At 35.4% G+C, this 19,355-nt stretch overlaps 1 protein-coding gene across 9 annotated transcripts in view; it reads left to right on the top strand.

Annotated features, from left to right (window-relative positions):
• IFTAP (intraflagellar transport associated protein) overlaps positions 1-19,355 on the top strand; it is a 64,883-nt gene that overhangs the window by 9,796 nt on the left and 35,732 nt on the right. For all 9 annotated transcript variants that reach the window (XM_008001644.3, XM_037999509.2, XM_008001656.3 and 6 more), the window contains one exon: positions 6,058-6,216. In XM_008001644.3, coding sequence (XP_007999835.2) covers positions 6,081-6,216 — 136 coding nt within the window. In that variant the 5' untranslated portion in view covers positions 6,058-6,080. The remainder of the gene's footprint in view (positions 1-6,057; positions 6,217-19,355) is intronic.

Here is a 19,355-nt window from a genome sequence, read left to right as displayed (position 1 = left end):
ATTTATCAAGGAGAAACGTATAGCTAGTAAGACATACTTCTATTACTGCTGCATGGAATGCAATTCATCTCTCTCTTAAAGCTTTGTAGTCAACAATAATCCCCAAACCTTTCCTACCTCCTTCCAAATACTTCCTTTAATATTCACTGAAAAGGGCTATATACCTAGGGGAATTTAATAATGTATAGAAGTCTAGATGCTTATACTATCAACTTTTTTGGTGATAATGAAGAGTTTGATGCCTTTTACGTGTTAGAAAAGGCTTTTGATAAAAGCTCATGACTTGAAATGCAGTGTATACTTTTTGCTCTAATTGTATGTTTTTTTATTTCATCCTGATGAAAAACAATAAAGGAGTGTAGGTTCTTTTCTATTTTGCAGGAGATGTTTTGTTTTATATTCTGCTTTCCCTTTATTCCTTTTGTTTCTTCTTTTGTTTTCTCATTTGTATTGGTGGGTCTCTAATATATAATGGTATAATATGTGCTCAGCCTCTGGCCTTTTGAATGTCATTAGGGTATGGAGCACAAATGGAGGCATGAATATACCTGCCAGGGTAAGATTGCTGCTTTGTGCTTAATTTCCTGAGGCTTCAGATATGCCTTAAAGTTCATAATTATGAGCATCTCATTACTATTTATGATGAGAGAACCACCCATTACTGCTCATCAGTAGAGTCATTAGTTGACAGAAACCCCACATGAAGTTTCTTTCCCATACTCATTTATTCCTATGATTGGACTAGATAACCTTCAGGTTTCTCTCAAGTCAGAGAATCTGAATTTCTCATTGGATGTTTTTCTTTCTTCTTGATATTATCTGAAAGACAAAAAAATTAGAGGATGCAAAATTGTTGTAGGTCAGTCAAGGAGGAAGACATCAGTTCATATTGGGTCTGTTCTAATCACATCTGTGCAGTCTTGCTAAATCTCTGCAGTTAGAGTGCAGTTTGGTCCTTTGGAGATTTGACCATTTACACAAATATAAAAGGACACACCCCTTGTGCAATTGTTGAAGTAACAAATGTTGATGATTTTATTTCCTTAGGCAAAGTGATAATATTTTGATGATATCCCATCTTACCTTTCGGTATAGCAGTAGATTGTTACTGAGCAGAAGAATACAATTTTGAGTAAGTGGGCTTTCATAGACCTGCATGACTCAGAGTTTTGAACCACTGCCCCCTACTTTTTTTTTGCAGGCATATAACCCTAGTGCTGTTAAAAAGTACGCTATGCACTTTCAGAGAAGCAAGCTCGTGGTGATTTACTTCTTTAGGTCGACTATTGTGTCTGAAAGTTGCATTTTGTTTGAGTGAGTTCATTAACAGGTGTCTGAAGGTGAACATCAAAGATGTGCTGAATCAGTGCTGACAATTTCATATACCATATTTCATAATAATGTTCTTTCAGAGAGCACATAACATTAACTAGCTTAGGTGGTTGTTAGCTTCATTATTTGATAGCAGAAAACAAGACTTTAGGGAGGTTATATGATTTTTCTATCTCTCAGTGACTTGGTAAAAAGTGAAACCTATTCCTTACCAGGCCTGTGGTCTTCAAATGAAGTGTAGTAGTCCAAGGAGCAGTGCATGTTCCCTGTATTTCCTTCTGGGGGCCATGATTGTGAAAGTGTTGCTTGTGATTTACCAGCAGATATTTATACACATTTACTTACCTCAAGACGTTTTGAGTCTTTCATGTGGAGCTCAAAGCCTTAAAACATAAAAACCAAACCAAAACAAAGATTTCTCTTATCCAGGCAAGTGTCTCTCTCTCTCTCTCCCCCGCTTTTTCTTTTAGAAAAATACTTCATGATAAAAACAGAAAAGTATGTGAATGGTAATTGAAAATGCATTGCTTCCTTTTAGAAAACCACTAGGATTTGCATAAACCACTTGGCTGTCTGATAAGTGATTATCTGTTCTGTCAGTCCCTGGGGACTTTTAATATTAGGTTTGTATTTTTGTAGAAAAGGCAAGTTCTAAATTTGAAGATGGGTATTGTTAAGCTCTTCTAATAATGACAGTTTGTGAAACTGGATGTTCCAGAAGTCCTTTAAGAAGTCAATAAGACCGGGCACGGTGGCTCACACCTGTAATCCCAGCACTTTGGGAGGCTGAGGCAGGTGGATCACCTGAGGTCAGAAGTTCGAGACCAGTCTGCCCAACATGGCAAAACCCTGTCTCTACTAAAAATACAAAAAAATTTAGCCAGCCATAGTAGGGGGCGCCTGGTAATCCTGGTGACTCGGGAGGCTGAGGCAGGAGAATTGCTTGAACCTGGGAGGCAGAGGTTGCGGTGAGCCAAGATCGCGCCACTGCACTTCAGCCAGGGCATCAAGAGTGAGACTTTGTCTCAAAGTAAACAAACAAACAAACAAACAAACAAACAATAGTCAATAAAAGCATGTCATCTCTGTATTGGGGTAACCACACAAATAAAATTAAAGGTCTAGAAAGATTTTGAATTTGTGCTGGCACAATCTGTTAATTGTTTGCTTTTAGTACTACTGAGATGTGTTGAATAATACTCAAAATATGCCAATTTGAGAAGTGGAAAAGAAGTTTAAAGGAATTTCTGTTAACACTCCTAAAGCATTATGAGAAGACATTTACAGGAATGGAAACTACAACCTGGCTGCATCTGTTTGGTATTTGTTTGCTGAAGTAACTTACCAAAGATGATTTTAAAGAAGAGATTGATAAACTTTTGAAATTTTTCTAGGCTCCAATTCTGGAAAAGCAGATTGACATTGAAATTCTTGTAATGAAGTATACATGCTAATGTAGTGAAATAATAGCCACTTTTGAGTTTACTTATCATTAGTTACTGTCTAGCTACGGCAAACACAATTTATTCAGCTTTGCATGGCTAAAGCCTTGGCGGTGTTACAAGTAAATGTGCCTAAGCCATAACCGATGCTTTTTCATATATCTAACTTTTTTAGTTAGATATATGATATATATTTTGTTATATATCTAACAAAAGCTTGAAACAGTTTCTTTTGTTTTAAGTTGGTACCCAGCTACACTTTTAATTTTCACTCAGTCCTCTACAACTCCATGCTTTCTCTGGGGTTGTAATACATGTGGAATTATCTTGATTTATCTTTAGATAACATCACTGCCTTCAAAGTTGTGTGGGCACAGTTATAACAGGTCTTTGTGTAGGCAAAGGACAGAATCCTAAGACTGATCCATCATCATCATCATCCTGGCTAACATTTTTTGAGATGCCATGTGTACTCATTTAATTTTCATAGTAATCTTGTGAGGCATGTGTAGCTTCACGATTCTTTATTTAAACCCTCAGGGTCAGATGTGCTTCAGAAATAAGAACTTTTTGGAGTTTAGAAAGGTAATCAGTGCATGTGCCATATATTATACAAAATCTCTAGGCTGGTTCTGGGAAAGCACCTTATATGCAAGCACACTGGTATTTCTACAGGGAAATATATGAATAGTAATGCTGAGTAGAATAAAAGCCATAAGTACTCTCATGTTAATTCAATCAGGTCTTACCCCCAAATGCATTTGGGCATTATCTTATGAAATTTTTTTTTTCCTGAGCTTTTTGGTATTTTGGAATTGAGGTTAAGGAAATACAGACCTGTACAGTTGTAATCCCTTTTATTTATTTATTTATTTTTGAGACGGAGTTTCGCTGTTGTTGCCTAGGATGGAGTGCAATGGTGCGATGTGGGCTCACCGCAACCTCTGCCTCCCGGGTTCAAGCGATTCTCCTGCCTCAGCCTCCTGAGTAGCTGGGATTACAGGCATGTGCTACCACGCCTGGCTAATTTTGTATTTTTAGTGGAGATGGGGTTTCTCCATGTTGTTCAGGCTGGTCTCGAACTTCCAAACTCAAGTGATCCACCCGCCTCAGCCTCCCAAAGTGCTGGGATGTAATGCCTTTTTATAGATATGGGGGAACAGAGACCCAGAGAGGTCAAGTAACTTGCCCAGTGCTACACAGTGAGTGGCAGAGCTGGGCTGTGACTATACAGCTGTTTGACAGATAGGCCAGATCTGCATATACTAAAGTGGTGATATGTCCATGATAACTTATTAAATTAAAGCTGTAAAGAATGATGTATAATATGGTTCCATTTTTAGAAAAAATCTGTTATTCTCTATAAACATTATAGGGAAAGATTTAGAAGTACATTCTTTAGACTTTTGACAGCATTTACCTCTGATGGTTGGGAATTGGCAGTCAGGAGATACTTAAAGGTTTCTATAATTTTATATCATACACATGCTATTCGTATTTTTAAAATGATAAATGTGTAAAGGAAAAGTGGGAGAAAAAATTAATGATGTGTACTCTTGTTTCAGATAGAAGGAAGCTTGGTGCTCTCCCTTCCTTACAGTATTGGAGAAACCCCAACTTTTTTACGGTCCCCCATGTAGTATAGTGGCTACTTAGGCAGTAATTACATATCTGCTTTCTGTAGATAATTTTCTCAAAGCTATGTAAGAAGAATACTTTATACAGAATGAATGGAGTTTAACAAGGTGAAATATTGTAAGTGAAAACGAAGTCCAAACTGTGCTTGGATTGAGGCATTGCGTCTCAGCTGACAGGTGTTTGGTTAGCACTGTGCTAAATGAATGACAATGTGGAATGGCCACTACCAGTGTAAATGTGAGCTCTAGCTGTATAGCATGAGTGGAATATTGAGAATGTGAGTTAGTCTAATCTCATCGTATCTGGAGTCTTGTGTTCAGTTGTGGATGGTATATACAAAGAGGTACGGTCAGTGTGAAACTTTTTCCAGATAGATTGACCAGGAGGATTTAAGGATTTGAAACCATGTCATATAGGGTACACATGAAATAATTGAGCAAGTATAGTTTAGTGTTTTGCCAGCTTCTAGCAATACTTGACTGTTGTACCTGCTCAAATGAGTAATGTTAGCTCAATATTGATTGACTGCCAGCTCTATGCCACATCCTGAGCTATCAAGCATTTGGGATACAAAGATGAAGAGATGTGGACTCTGTCTTTTATGTCTCTGAGTCTAGTAGAGAACACAGAAATGTACACAACTATTTCCAATATGGCATGATAAATTTAACAGTAGACCCTAGTACAGAATGAACACAGATAAATTAAGATTAACTCTTCCTGCAGTAGTGGGAGATGGAAGGATAAGTCTTCAGAGAGAAGCGGAATTCTGAGCTGGGTTTTGAAAAATGGATTTGTTTCAGTGAATGAAATCAGAAGATTGACAAAGGACAGTATAACCTTGTTCAAATATTTGAAAAGATGTCATGTATAAGAAAGACTGAAATTTTTCAGTACGACATTGGGGGCTCAGAAACCAGTTGGGGTAGGGTTCAGGGAGACAGATTTAGGCTTAATTTAAAAAAGTTTTTAACAGAGCTGTGCAAAGGCTTTTTTGGAATGTTCAGAGTTACCAGTCCCTGGATGTGTTGATGCACAGGCAAGTCAACTTTTATCAGTGATAGTAGGGAAGGTGGGGGCTGGAGAGGGGGGAGGGCGGGTCACCCAGTGAATAGAGTGATGGATAGTGAAGTGTTTAAAGGCATGGGTTCTAGGATCAGACTTCTTGAGCTGGCACTTCTCCGTATTGACTCTGTGACCTTATCTAGGACTGTATGATAATTAACAAAAAAAATTACTCAGAACAGCACCTGGTACACAGTAACTACTAAATAAGTCACTAAGCTATTGTCATTGGATGGGTGGTTAGTTGAGTACTCTTTAAAGTTCCTCCTACCTTGAAAGACTTTGAATTTCTAATTGTGTAATTGGGTGACAATATTCTTATGAATATATGACAATATTCTTATGAATTAAGAAGATAGTAATGAGAAGACTGAAGCAAAAAATAAAATTGTGATAGTTAACAATTCAGCAGCAAAGATATGAATAAAACTCTGATCTCTTGAACTAGAGGTCGTTGCTCTAGTAACTATCTTGATCTTTCTTTTGGAGCCTTGGGATTTTTCAACCTACCCATCCAGAATATTTTCAAAGGGGCTAGTATTGCCTGTTGCTCTCTAGCTGGTATTTTTCTGTCTTGCAGATACTGTGGCCTCGTGAATAGAAATGTCTACCCATGTGTCAGGACTGGAAATAATGAATGAAGATCAGTTAATCAAAGAAGTCTTGGATAAATTCCTTAATTGTCATGAACAAACAAATGATGAAGAATTTCTGAACACTTTTGCTCGTCGTTCACAAGGTAAAATGGAGAAGTAAACTTTCTGCAGCAATAGAGATAAATAATATTATTATAAGTTTATGTTTTTGTTGCCTCTTAAGAAAGACTATTTAGTGAACATTCATTCCATTCATTTATCAGGTAATTCTTACTAGGGCACTCGTGACCAGTGCCCTAATGTTACTGATGATATAAATACTAGTCTTCATACATCCAAGAGTTGTGTGATGGTGTCAGAGCCACAGAATTTGATAACTAAAAATGACTTGAGAAATCATTTAGTATAATCCTTTTATTTTTTAAGAAAGCCAAATGCAAAGAGTGGAGGTTGTTAAAAGCCTATTTTAAAAAATTTCAAAGAGAAATAGCATAGTATAGACTATGGATTACATTGCACACTTCTGGAAACTGGGATCACACTTACTGGCCATGTGATCATGGGTGGAGGTAGTTTTTGAATAAAAGGGGAATAATAATAGTACTTCTCTCAAAGGTTAAGAAAGGTTAATTGAGATAATCCATGTGAAACTCTTAGTGTAGTGACTAATATATAATAAGTACTTACTGAGTGTTAGGTATTGGTATTGCTGTTGTGATGCTGCTGCTGCTGCTCCTGTTGTGGTTTCTGTAGACTGGAAACAACCCTTTAGACTGGGTGAGATGAGGCCAAACCCATGTTGTGTTTTTCATTATTTGTTTCCCTCATCCAGTGTTATTGTTTTAGTAATTGAGCCAACATTTGAAAGTTGGGTAATTTTACATGAAAATCTTGATTTGTGTTTTTTTTTGAGTGGGATCCAGTGAGAATATCTGTTACTTCCTCATGGCAATGTCAGCTAGAGCTCAGGAGCCCTTGCCTAGTGAGCTCCTTAGTTTGCCATGCTCTCTGGTACTCACACAGTCTAAATATGTGTGCTTACATTGTCTGCTTCATTCATTCAAGTGGCATTTGAGTTGTTATCTTCCTTCTGGATTCTGCTTCAGATTGCCATCGGCTTGCTCTCAACCTTGATCCACGTTTCTTTCTGGGTCATTGATCCACGTTTTTGAGACCATTGGTTCTCTACCTAGCTATGCATTAGACTCACCTGACTTGCTTTTAGAATGTATCGACATCAGAGCCCACTCTGAAGCTCAGCTAGGATCAAGGGATTCGTATGTTATAAAACCTCCTCTGGTGTTTCTAATGTGTACCTAAGGGTGAAAACAGGGAGTTCCATAATCTCTGAGGTCATGACACTGTTAAGATACCAGACTTCATGATTTGAGTAATGATTCATGTGTCCCAAAGAAATGTAAAAGAAGAGTAGTAGTTATAATGAAATTATAGTTATAATGTATAAATGTAAAAGAAGAGTAGTAGTTATAATGAAAAGAAAATGTGATTCTAACCTGTTTCTTTTATCAGGCAAGATATAACATAATTGATATCTGTTTCGTTTACACTTAAAAAACATAGATGTGGTGGTTTTGTTTATACTTAGTGGAAATGAAAAATTTAGGAACTAGCTAGTTAACTTTGGGGCTGACTGTGAGTGGTCTGTTTGGACATGATATGTAGATCAAATTAATCTTGAGAATGACTAAATTATCTTTTAGTCTATGAACCTGGGTTTAGAAAGATACCTCCTTTGTTCGAGACTGATGATTTAGTTTGCGTTTTCTGGACCTAAATATAGCAGTATGAATGGCTGTGGTGGGGTGGTGGAAACAAGGGTAAAATTGGCAGAATTAATGAATTTTGGTATGCTAATGGCATTTTGATAATTCATGTTATTTTGGAAATCATTTGTAAGGCTGACTTTATTTTTGTGCCCTAGAAGAATAAAAACTTTTTGCAAGGACTTTGATATATTTAGGGGGTTATAATACATTTACTTTTGTGAAAAGGGGTCTTACTCTGTTTTCAAATTCCAGTGTGATCATTGCATGCTGAGAAAGAAACTGTTGTAGATGTGATAACTTCCATTTTGGGTTCAGTTTTGGGCCCCAAATTGAGCTGAAATAAATGATGATGCAGGTCCCATAAACTGCATCTTCAAGCATACTAGTTTTTTTTTTTTTCTCCTTTCAAAATATCCCTAGGCACCAGTGCACATTATAAACTAATGACCTGAACAAATTCCTCTTAAAGCACAAAGAGTTGTGAGTGTAAAAATGTCTCTTAAATCAGTAAGTGTCCTTTTTTTCCTTGAAACATTTAAATACCTTCTGAGAAACCAGGACTTAGGGACAGGCCTAAGAGTTGAATGATAGCCGGCAGAATTGATCAAGGTAAATGTGGTTAGTTCTGCTTAAGAAAGACATTAAAGCTGTATTTCCAAAATTCCCATTTTCCCTGCTTCTTTCCAGGCCCTTCATTTGTCTCAATGTGTTTAGTTGTTTTGTTGATATACACTGAGCCTTTTCTCTGTTAAAGTGGCTATCACCGTGCATACTTATGTACATTTCTTTAGTAAGTTTAGTTTCTCAAGTCCATTACCATTTCCACTGATTGACTGTTCTATTTATTTTTATAATAGTTATACACCAGAATGCTCATGGGATTCATTTTCTTTCCAAGAGTTTTAAAAGGGTCAGTAATCCTATTAAAAATATTTCTCTGGAAAAAAATTAAATTATAGCCTTGTTGAAAGAAATTCTCATTACTGCCTCAGACTCTTGGAAAACATTTGGAAACTGTTAATATTATAGCATAATTCTCACTACAGTACATTTATGTTGATCATGTTTTGTAGTTTTTTCTCTTTTAGAGCAACTAAGTTTTTAAACCGTGGTACATGTTTGATAGTAAAGACAATGTTCTATCAAAATGTTTAAAGAGACATTAATTATTAGTTTTAAACGGCCAATTATGAGTTAATTCTCAGTAGTATCTTCCGTTCAGGAGGGTAAATCAAATTGTAAGATATGTATTAGAAAATTAGCATGCAGATTTTTTTAAATAGTTGGTAAAGACATCGTTATATTGTTGACATAGTGGATAAAGATAAGCAGCTAAGTTTCTATCTTTTGTATCTCAGTTTCTCAGTGAATGTAACTAATTTATGGGAATTTCTAGAATATCTGTTTAAAAGGAAAAAAGGATTCTTTCTTCTTGCCTGTCATATTGCTATCATGTTTTCTAGGTTATAGAAACACTGATGTAAATACTTATATTTGATTTTTTATTAATTCATTAAATCTGTGAGTGTCTTGTTATGGTCCAGATATCATTTTAGGTGCTGAAGATTAAAAAGTAAATAAAATATAGTTTGTGTTCTCAAGCACTCATAATCCAGTGGTAGAGATAAATAAGCAAGCAGGAAATTAGACTAATGCATGATAAGTATCACAGTGGAGACTGAGAGTTTATAGGAGGGCCACCTAGCCTGTGGTTGGAGGGAGGGCAATAAAGTCTAGTCATCAGAGGGGCTGCTTGAGATGAGTCTGGGATAACTACTGAACCCAAACTTGCCTTGGGCTTCAAGACATTAAGTAGAACCAGGAAAGTTTGACTGAAAAGAGCTGAAACTGAAAGATGTTAAAATGCCTACGCTAGTGATAGTTCTTTGGGTCATGGTTTCATTGATTTTAGTACTGATATATCTCTATCTCCTTTAAACAATACATCTTGAAGACGAATATGTAGCCTTGCTTTAGTAAAGTTTAGAGTTACTTCTAAACTGCTGAAAGAAAAAGGCAATTTCTTTTAATTTCCTTCCACACGAGGATTACAACATGATCCCATTTGGGAAGCATTTGCTCCCACCTTTTAGAGTGGTAATTACTGCTCATGTTGCTGTCACACAGAAATTGTATAATTAAGAAGCCAATGACTTAGAAATTGACATTAAATCTTTTCAACTCCATTTTATTACATATGGTAGCTGTCAGGAGTTACAGTAGTTATTTCCAAATCTCTCTTTCTCTGTCTCACGTGCCTAGCATCCAGCTTTCCAACTGATTCTAGAGTTTTTATATTGCCACATAATAACAGCTTTCTATTCACTGCCATATTTGTCTACTTTAACCTGTTTTCTTCTGTGTAGATCAAAGATTTTATTTCAGATTTTGATGTGTAATTTCATTCCTAGTTTTCTTTATGCTATTCTCATTTCACTTGCAATACTTTGTGCTTTTAGCATTTTATTGTTCTTTTAACATATCTTTGAAAAAAATTCCTGTCAACTCAACCTCCCTTTTTCTCTTCATACTTGTTAATATTTGAATTGATTTTCCTATTAGGTAGAACATTGTGTGTCTGAATGTTCAGGACAAATGGCTATGCCTGTGGCTTTATAAATTGGTGGAGGGCTGGCATTTAATAGTTCCAAACTCTCAGAGTTTCAAAACCACTGAATAGGTTTCAGTTTTTCTCAGATTTTAATAATATTGTATAATCATAGAAAATTAATCTACATTTATTTAATTCACATTGAGTTATTTAAGGAGTGATGCCAGTGCTTTTCCAGCATTACAGATTTCATGAGTGGTGTAGTAACCGTATGATTCGTGATCATACAGGCCTGCACTGTCCACCACAGTAGCTACTAGCAACATGCAACTATTGAGTATTGGAGACATGGCTAGTGCTAGCCAGAAACAGAATTTTAAATGTTAATTACCTTAAATTAATTTAAATTTAAATTAAAAAACTGATATTCGTTTATTGGAAAACTTTAAAAGGTGTTTGGAACAACTTGGATAGGTGAATCCATTTTTTTAAATGTAAATTTTATGAAATCTAAATACAGATCAAATATTTCTGATGAAAATTTACTATCTGAATTGAGACATGCCATAAGCATAAACGTACACTGGATTTTGGAGACTTGTATAAAAATAGAATGTAAAATATCTTAATATTTTTATATTGACTATATTTGAATGATAATATTTTAGAACATTAATTTAAATAAAATATATTATTAAAATTAACTTTACATTTTATTTGCATATTTATTTTTTACCATGTCTACTTGAAAACATAAAACCACATATGTAAGTAGCTCTACTATAGACATGTAGTTCTCAAACTTGGCTGAATATCAGGAAGACTTTTGTGATGACAGACTTTTATAAAAGTATAGATTTCCAGGCTTTTAGCTTATTAAATGAAACTACAGCAAGGGGTCTAAAATTTTTATATTCTTTAGGCTCTCTAGGTGATTCTGATGTACCACTAGTTTTGAGAACCACTGATTTAGGCTATAGATTCTCATAATGCAGTCTGTTAAAAAGCAGGACTGTCTGTACTGCTTTAAAATACCAGATAATTGCTTAAAGTATGTTTCTTTTTAAATTATAGAGTTGGCAGAGGCTGTCTAGTGCTCTTTATTTGAGATTCACTTATGGATGTATTTACTAAGTATTTGTCTCGAGTAACTTATTTAATTGCCACAATGATGCAAAGAATTAGCTATTATTCTTCCTTTTTATAGCTCAGGGAACTGAAAGTCATTGTAGATTAAATAATTTGCCTGAGTTAAGGTCAAGGATTCAAACTCCAGACATCTGACCCTCCTCTGTACAATTATACCTGTCTCACAGAAACATCTGTGAGTGAGAGATTATTACAAAACAAGTCTAATATTACAACTGATAGCATTAAGTTCTAGGGATTAATGCTTAGCACTTCACATGTATCATCTCGATTAATCATTATAATGACCTAGTGAGTTTTTTCTTACATTTTAATTTTTATCATTTTATTATTTTTAACTTACAGATGAGGAAACCAAGGCATAAAGTTAAGTAATTGCTGTTATGGACTGAATTGTGTGCCTCCCAAATTTACATGTTGGAGCCCTAACGCCCAACGTGGACTGTATTGGGAGACGAAGCCTTTAAAGAGATAATTAGGGTTAAATGAGGTCATAAGGGTGGACCCTAACCCAATATGACTGCTGTCCTCATAAGAAGAGATGGAGTTAGACTATGGGCCTAGTCAGTGTGATTTCAAAGCCCACACCCTGAACCGCTTTGTTCTCTGCCTTCCTTAGGGCATCGGGCAGTTCTTCTCAAGACCTGGGGTCACTGCTGTGTAGATAATATATGCCAACAGGAATGGATGTGCTACCTCAAAATACACTTACCCTGTCTTCTCTAGAGTATCAACTCCATGCAGCTAGTGTCTCGTGGGTTTTCACCACTCTTACACTTGTATCTAAAGCAGTGCCTGGTGGGGCAGAATGAGTAGATGCTTAAATATTGGTTGAAAAAATGCAATGAAAAGAAAAGAGAATACAGAATGACAGGCAGGCAGACAGGAGGGCCTTAGAGTACAACCCTGAGGAACACCCACATTTAGTGGATGGCACAGAAAGGAGAGCCTGAAAAGGAGGCTATGTAATGATGCTCAAGTTTGGATTTTGATATACTATGTGGCTGGGAACCATAGTAGAATTTTAAAACAAACCATCAAAACCCAGTAATACACACTGCTTGTGATTTTGAAAGGTAGAGCAAAGAAGAAGTAGAGAAAACATCTGGAGTCAGGGAGACCAGCCGGGGGCAAAGCAGAAGTACATCGCTGGAGGTCTGGACTAGGGTAGTGGGGGAGAAAATGGAAAGCAAAAGGGCCTAGGAGATGCTGCCAGTGAAGGAATAACTGACAGCACTTAGTAACAGGTGACTGGCAGAGGATTAGGGAGAAGAAAGAGTCAAGGAAGAATCACAAGTATCGTGCCTGGGAGATACTGAGGCCCACAGAGGCCAAGTGACTTCTTCAAAGTTACACAGTTCTCATTTCAGGAGTCTTTTAATTTTTTTTTTTTTTTTCCTTACTGAGTACTCATTCTGTCAAGAGCTTAGAATCTTGGGTTGGGATTTGGTTTACACTTCTGGACTGATAAATTTTGAGTTGTCATTTCAGGCAAAAGAATATCACTACTTATACTTGACAGCTTTTAAAAAATATAATTAAAAATGAAACCGGTGACAGCACATAAAACAACACATTTCCGAAGTTGACATGTCATCTTGGTCCCCAAAGCTATTTTGAATTTGAACATTAGCAATGCATCTTTAAAATTCTATGAGGGTACAAAGAGAGGCTTTTCCCAATCTGAAGAATGAATTTAAAATCTGCTGTAGAAAAATACCACAGAGAAAAATATAGAAAGCAGCTGGCCCTCTTACCAATTTCAGAGCAGGAAAGGAATTTCAGTAGAGCAAAGAAACAGCTTTCTCTCATAAAAGAAAACACAACAAGAAAAATAATCCTTGCTGTGTAGCCTTTTGCAATTATTTTTTGTCATGTATTAGATAGAGACCAGAGGTCTTAACATTGTTTTGATACCCTTGCAACTGGCAGATTGCCTGTCAGAGGAAGTTGGAAACGAACTGACCAGCTTTATGCTTCCAGGTGGCACTGAAGCCACATTTTCTGTGCTGTTGTTATCAGTCATTTAATTCCCTACTGAATATTGAGTGGTGTTTTTAGTTCACAGGCCATTTGCAGTGCCTTTCTGTTTCCTTTTTAACGTTAGCCACATTAAGAAAGAAAAAGACAACTCGGGAAGCGCTTTTGCAAATGTGAATTTAACAGTAAAGAGAAGATAATTGAAAATATCACAGCAAATAGCAATAAACTTACTTTAACTGAAGACATAGGCCATGGGACATAGGCCATGGGGATAATGTTACCTCGAGAGAAATTTGCAGAAGACGTAAGGACTTGCTTATAAAAGTAACTAGGCAATAAAAAAAAATTAATTAATCTTGCATCCCAAGGGAGCGAGTAAGGAAGCGATGTTATTTTAAAGCTTTTTATTGATGTGTTTTTTAGTATTGCCAAAAAGAATAAAAGGGTAAGAAAAAATGTTGATAGTTTTATATTGATCATAAATTCAGTAACCATGTGTATGTAATCTCTTTATCACAACATAACATCAAACATCACATAGAACACTGAAGGAAAAAAAATATTGAATGAAGTGAACTAATTTATAGCAGAGTCTTGTGGAAGAAACAGCATCAGCAGCATTAACCTGTTTTTTTCTCTTTGGGGGAACATCTGCAAGCTGTAATTAAGCAATTTTCATTTGTTTCTGTATTTCTTTTGTCATCACTAAATCACTACACTTAGGGAACAAATTGACAAATTATGAAACACACAAAAAATTGCTGGTTCAGTTGCAGAAGGAAATTTCCCCTTTCAAATTATGACAGATTTTGAGCTGATCAAGCCATTTTGTTTTAGATATATTAGCATAAACCTTCAGCTGAAGTTGTTATAATTCATATTCATTTCAACATGAATATTTGGTCCATAGATAATCATTTGTTTATTGTGACTGCTGTAGTTTACACGTAATTGGATAAGGAAAGAAAATGTATTTAAATGAGCATGGCATTTTGAATTATAATCATTACATTTATTTTTGGCAGTGTTTTTAATGCATAGTATTTTGTTCTAATAAATATCTTTTCTAATATGCTTTCTCAGTGAAGACATGGGAATTAAAAATATTTATTTTTCCTACAAATAAAATAATCATTTTCTTTGATTCTTTGAAAAGAATAAAATTGTTTGATTTACTTGAAAAGATACACATCTTTTCAATTTATATATATTTGATATATTATATATGTACATATAAATTAGAGAGTTGAACTTTTCTAGACAAATGGGATTTTAAACTTTTACAGAATGGAAGAGAACTACTAATAGCTAAATAAACTTTTAAGGTGGTCATTATCAATCTTTAAATAGCCAACTTAAACAGTATTAAGTGAGTGCATATTTGTTTTGTATGCATTTCTCTTTAACTTGAGACATTATTTTTATTCTTTGTTGCTAAGTGTATCATTACTTGAAGGAAAAGGGTAAATCGTTCCACTTGAAACTGAGGTGATCATAAGACTGTGTCCTTTGATTCAATTGAATGGGCATGTTTCAGATCTGAATGGTTTTAGTAAAATGTTCTTTTAGCCGTGAAACAATAATATTTTCTTTGAAATGGTCAGCTAAACCCAAAGGGATACAAACAGGAAACTTTATTTTAACCAAACCCTTATATGAAAATCAAACCACAATCTGTCTAGTTTGTGATTTTTAGTGTCTTTTTTTCCCCTTAATTTGGATTCGTTCCAGAGGAGGTAGATTTAAGTGACACCCATCAGCTCACTCTTCTTGCAGTTCATGCATCCTTAGCACAGAGAGGAATCATTATACCATTTTCACGTGTTTTCCAGACTTAACTTGCCTTTTGCATTCGATTTTATTGTATATTAACTACTATTTAGAAAACTGGGGTTGTAGGGAGTCATCTAATTCTGAGTGTTGAGTTTAGTCCCTAATTATAGTGTCAATCCAGGTCTTCTTGCTAATGTTGAGGTCATTTTGGTATTGACAGTTCCTTCTGTGTTTTAAGCATTGAGCTAGAATCTAGGAATACTCAGATGAACAAAACAGGGTCCCTACCCTAGAAAAATTCATCAGCTGATATGTCATTCCTGCTGCAATCTGCTTATAAAGGATGATGTGATTCCCAAATGCTCTAAATGTGTGAAGGCAGAATAGCAATCTGTATGTTTATAGATTGTGTAGTTAGAGGTTGATTTGGTAAGGCAATATTAACTGTTTGCCTAGTGTTGATTAACATCATATCCAGAATATTGCCATTGGTTTTGGGGTCTCAGTTTTAGATTGAATAAATACTCTATGAGTTAATAAAATAACAATAAGAATGATTAGAACAGTGAATTTTCAGACTTTTTCCTTCTTCTTTTACTTTAAGCTGTATTTTTTTTGGGGGGGTGGGGGAAGGCTGTCCTGGAGTTTTCTGAAAAAAATGAGAGAATGTGAAAGACATGTATAATTTAAGTCTCCTCTTGAACTGCTCCAATGCAACATGCCAATGTCTGAGTCCTATATTATTACAAATGTGTTCAGCAGATGTTATTCTACTTTAGAGAGTTTCAAAACTTCTAAGAAGTATTTACTTTTTTAAAAAGAGGGAAAAATTACTCCTAACTTTCTCCAATGTAGGTGAGTTAAAGAGGTTGCCTTGAGTAAATGCAACTTTGTGCAGGTAGGCAATAGGGCATGATCTTAGGGTGAAGGAAAATCTTTTAGGTTGCAAATATTTAGTTTTATAAATAATTTACTATATTGCTTTTATAGTTCTCATTTTGTTATGGGCAGGGCCAGTGTAATGGGAAGGGACCCTTCTATCCTTGGAGTCAGAAGAGCTGGGTACTAGTCCAGGCATATACTAATTTCTTAAGACCACAGGCCTGTCACTTACTCTGTCAATCTGTAAATCAGGGCTGATTCTGCCTGTTTGGTATGTCTCAAATGATTGTGGTGAGAATCGGATGAAATACACATGAAAGTATTTGGTAAATTTTAAAAGACTTACTCGTGTAAAGTTTTATGATGAGGAGTTCTAATTCTCTAATATGAAAGAGAAAAACATCAAGGTTAAATATGAAAGGAATCTTGAATGTAAATATAAAATATGTAAAATATTGTCTACAGTGTTAGTTGTTTATACCCCATTTCTTAAAGTAGTTAAAACCAACTATGTGTAGTACATATTGTATTGTATACATGTACGTGGTATATTGTATGGTGTAAGAGTACAATTCAGGGAATGATCCCACACTGGCCTCTGGTGGATGGACGCAATACTATGTCTACATATAATCATCAGGCAAATGTATTTACATGCGTTGACAAAAGATAAAGTATCAGATTCTTCTTTTTAATTATCATTGTTAGATTTTTACTTCATGGAATCTTTACTTGGGAATTTTACCTTATATACAAATCACCTGGAAGGTACTTATTAAAAAGCAGATTCCTAGGGATCTTGCCCCAAGATTCAGTAGTTCTACTAGTGTGCAGATCAGGAACTTGGACTTTCAGACCAGCTTTCAGAAATAATTTCTTACTCTAAATGAAATCAAGGAGGAGTTTAGGGAGATAAATGAATTTTTCAACATTTTATGCCCATTTTTGTAGATACGATATTTTTTCTATGAATAAGGTCTATAGCATTCATGAAATTGTGACACTCCCCACCCCACTCAAAGTATAAGAACAATTATTTTACTTTAAATATGACACTTTTGTTGAATGTCACCATTGTATATTATTTAAAAGGCACTTTGACAGTGAAAAAGTATGATGGGTTATAGGAATAATTTTACTGCGATCTTGCTGATTGCTGATACAGAGGCTAGGATATTATAGCTTACAGAATTTTAGGGTGGGCTTTAGTTCGGCACACGTTCTGTTCCAAGTCTGAAGGATTACAGTGCATGTGCGTATAGGTCAAAGCTACTCCATCACAGGGAAATGTCCTTGCCACTTCTGTCTGTTGCTGCCAGAACTGTGTTCTTTGTGAGTGTTTTGCCATTAGCAAGTGCACAGACAAGAGACTAGGGAGACCACCCAGGCTGTGGAGGCATCTCATTGCCTGTACTTTCAGGAAATGCCCCTCCAATCATTTCGCTGTTTCTGGCAACTTTTCTGTTGTATATTTCATACACAAAGGTACTTGGTAGTTTTAAAGACTGACACAAGAGTAGAATTTTATGATTAGGGTAATTGTGATTTAAAAGAGGGACATCAAAGTTAAATATTAAGAGAATCTTGACCTACAATAGAAAAAAATGTAAAATTATATATATGTGTGTATATCTATGTGTGTAGGTATGTATATTTTTCCTCCTTCTTCATTATTTCCAGGAAAAACTTTTTAAGAAGGAAGAAGATGCATGTAGGTATTCTCCCTAGATTGAGGATTAGAAGCTTCGTTAGAAGAAATGCTTTTTTGCCTCTACACATATAAGTATAGTTTTTAGTTTTTTTGTTCATAGTAGAAAAATTAGAAAATACTCAGAGGCACCAACACCCACACACCCATGCACATACTCACACCCACACACACAGCAAAACAATAAACATGCTCTTTCTATAGCCGTAGAATTTTTAGCTACTCTATGGCCAGCCAGAATAAAGATTACATCCCAGTCTTCCTTGAAGCTGCGTATGGTCATTTGACTAAGTTTGTGCCAATGAGATGTGAGGGGAACTCGTATGTGCAACTTCTGGGTCAGATCCTTAAGACACATGCACTATATTCTTTTTATCCTTTTCCTCCTGGCTGGAAATTGGGAATCATTAGAACAACTCCTTTAGACCCAGACATGGAGGCCATGTGCTTAGGATGATAGAAAACTCCAGCAGCCTGAATCCCTGCATCATTTCATGGAACAAAGTGTACCCGCCTGTCCTAAACTGTTACAGGAAAGAGAAATAAAATTCTTGTTTGAGCTGCTCTGTTTTTTGTGCTTCCTTGATCTGGTAGCTGAAATCAGCCTTAGCTAATTACAGAGGAGTGAGGTATGTGCTTTATTCTTCCTTATCTTCATCCTCTTGCTTGGAACAAGGGTGTGGGGGTGTGTCATCCTGGACCATGTGGAGAAGGTTTGTGCTGTAGTCATGGCAGAGTAGAAAGATAGAAGCCTGGGTCAGATGACTGTGCAGAACAATCATATTATCCTTGGATTGTCTATATCTCTTACTGTGCATGAGCGAGAAATAAACTTCCATTTTGTTTAAGCTGTTGTTACTTTGGGTGTCTTTTTTATGTAGGCAAACTTACATGCAGTTAACTAATAAAGCCATAGTCTATTGTCCTGTAGATAAACCATGGTTGTATGCATCCTTTTTGAATTTTTCTGTTTATTAATATGTATATATGTATTCAGTTATTAGTTAAGAACATGGAAGTTGGAGACAACCAAGATTTGAATCTAAACTCTTACTTTCTAACTAGATGGTCTTGGGAAACTTACTTAACATTTCTGAGCTTCAGTTTTATCATATGTAAAATAGATATAATAACTTTTACCTCATTGTTATTAGGATTAAATAAAAATATATAAAATGCACATAAATATATTTATTTATTTATATTTATAGTACCTGAATTATTGTAAGGGCTCAACCTAATATTTTCATTCATTTATATATTCAGCAAATTTATTATAATTATTTTATAAAAGTGGGCTTGTACTACACATAGTTTTTGTAACTTGCTTTTTTCCCCTCACCACTCTACAGATAAGAAGTAACTTGCTTTGTAATGTAACATTATATTATGAACACCTCATAGCAATAAATATTATTTACCAGTGTTTTGATGATTTCCTGGTATTCA

Source organism: Chlorocebus sabaeus, chromosome 1, assembly GCF_047675955.1.
Source record: "Chlorocebus sabaeus isolate Y175 chromosome 1, mChlSab1.0.hap1, whole genome shotgun sequence".
Taxonomy (NCBI): Eukaryota; Metazoa; Chordata; class Mammalia; order Primates; family Cercopithecidae; genus Chlorocebus; species Chlorocebus sabaeus.
Note: the sequence above shows the minus strand (reverse complement) of the source record. Positions and strands in the feature narration are given on the sequence as shown.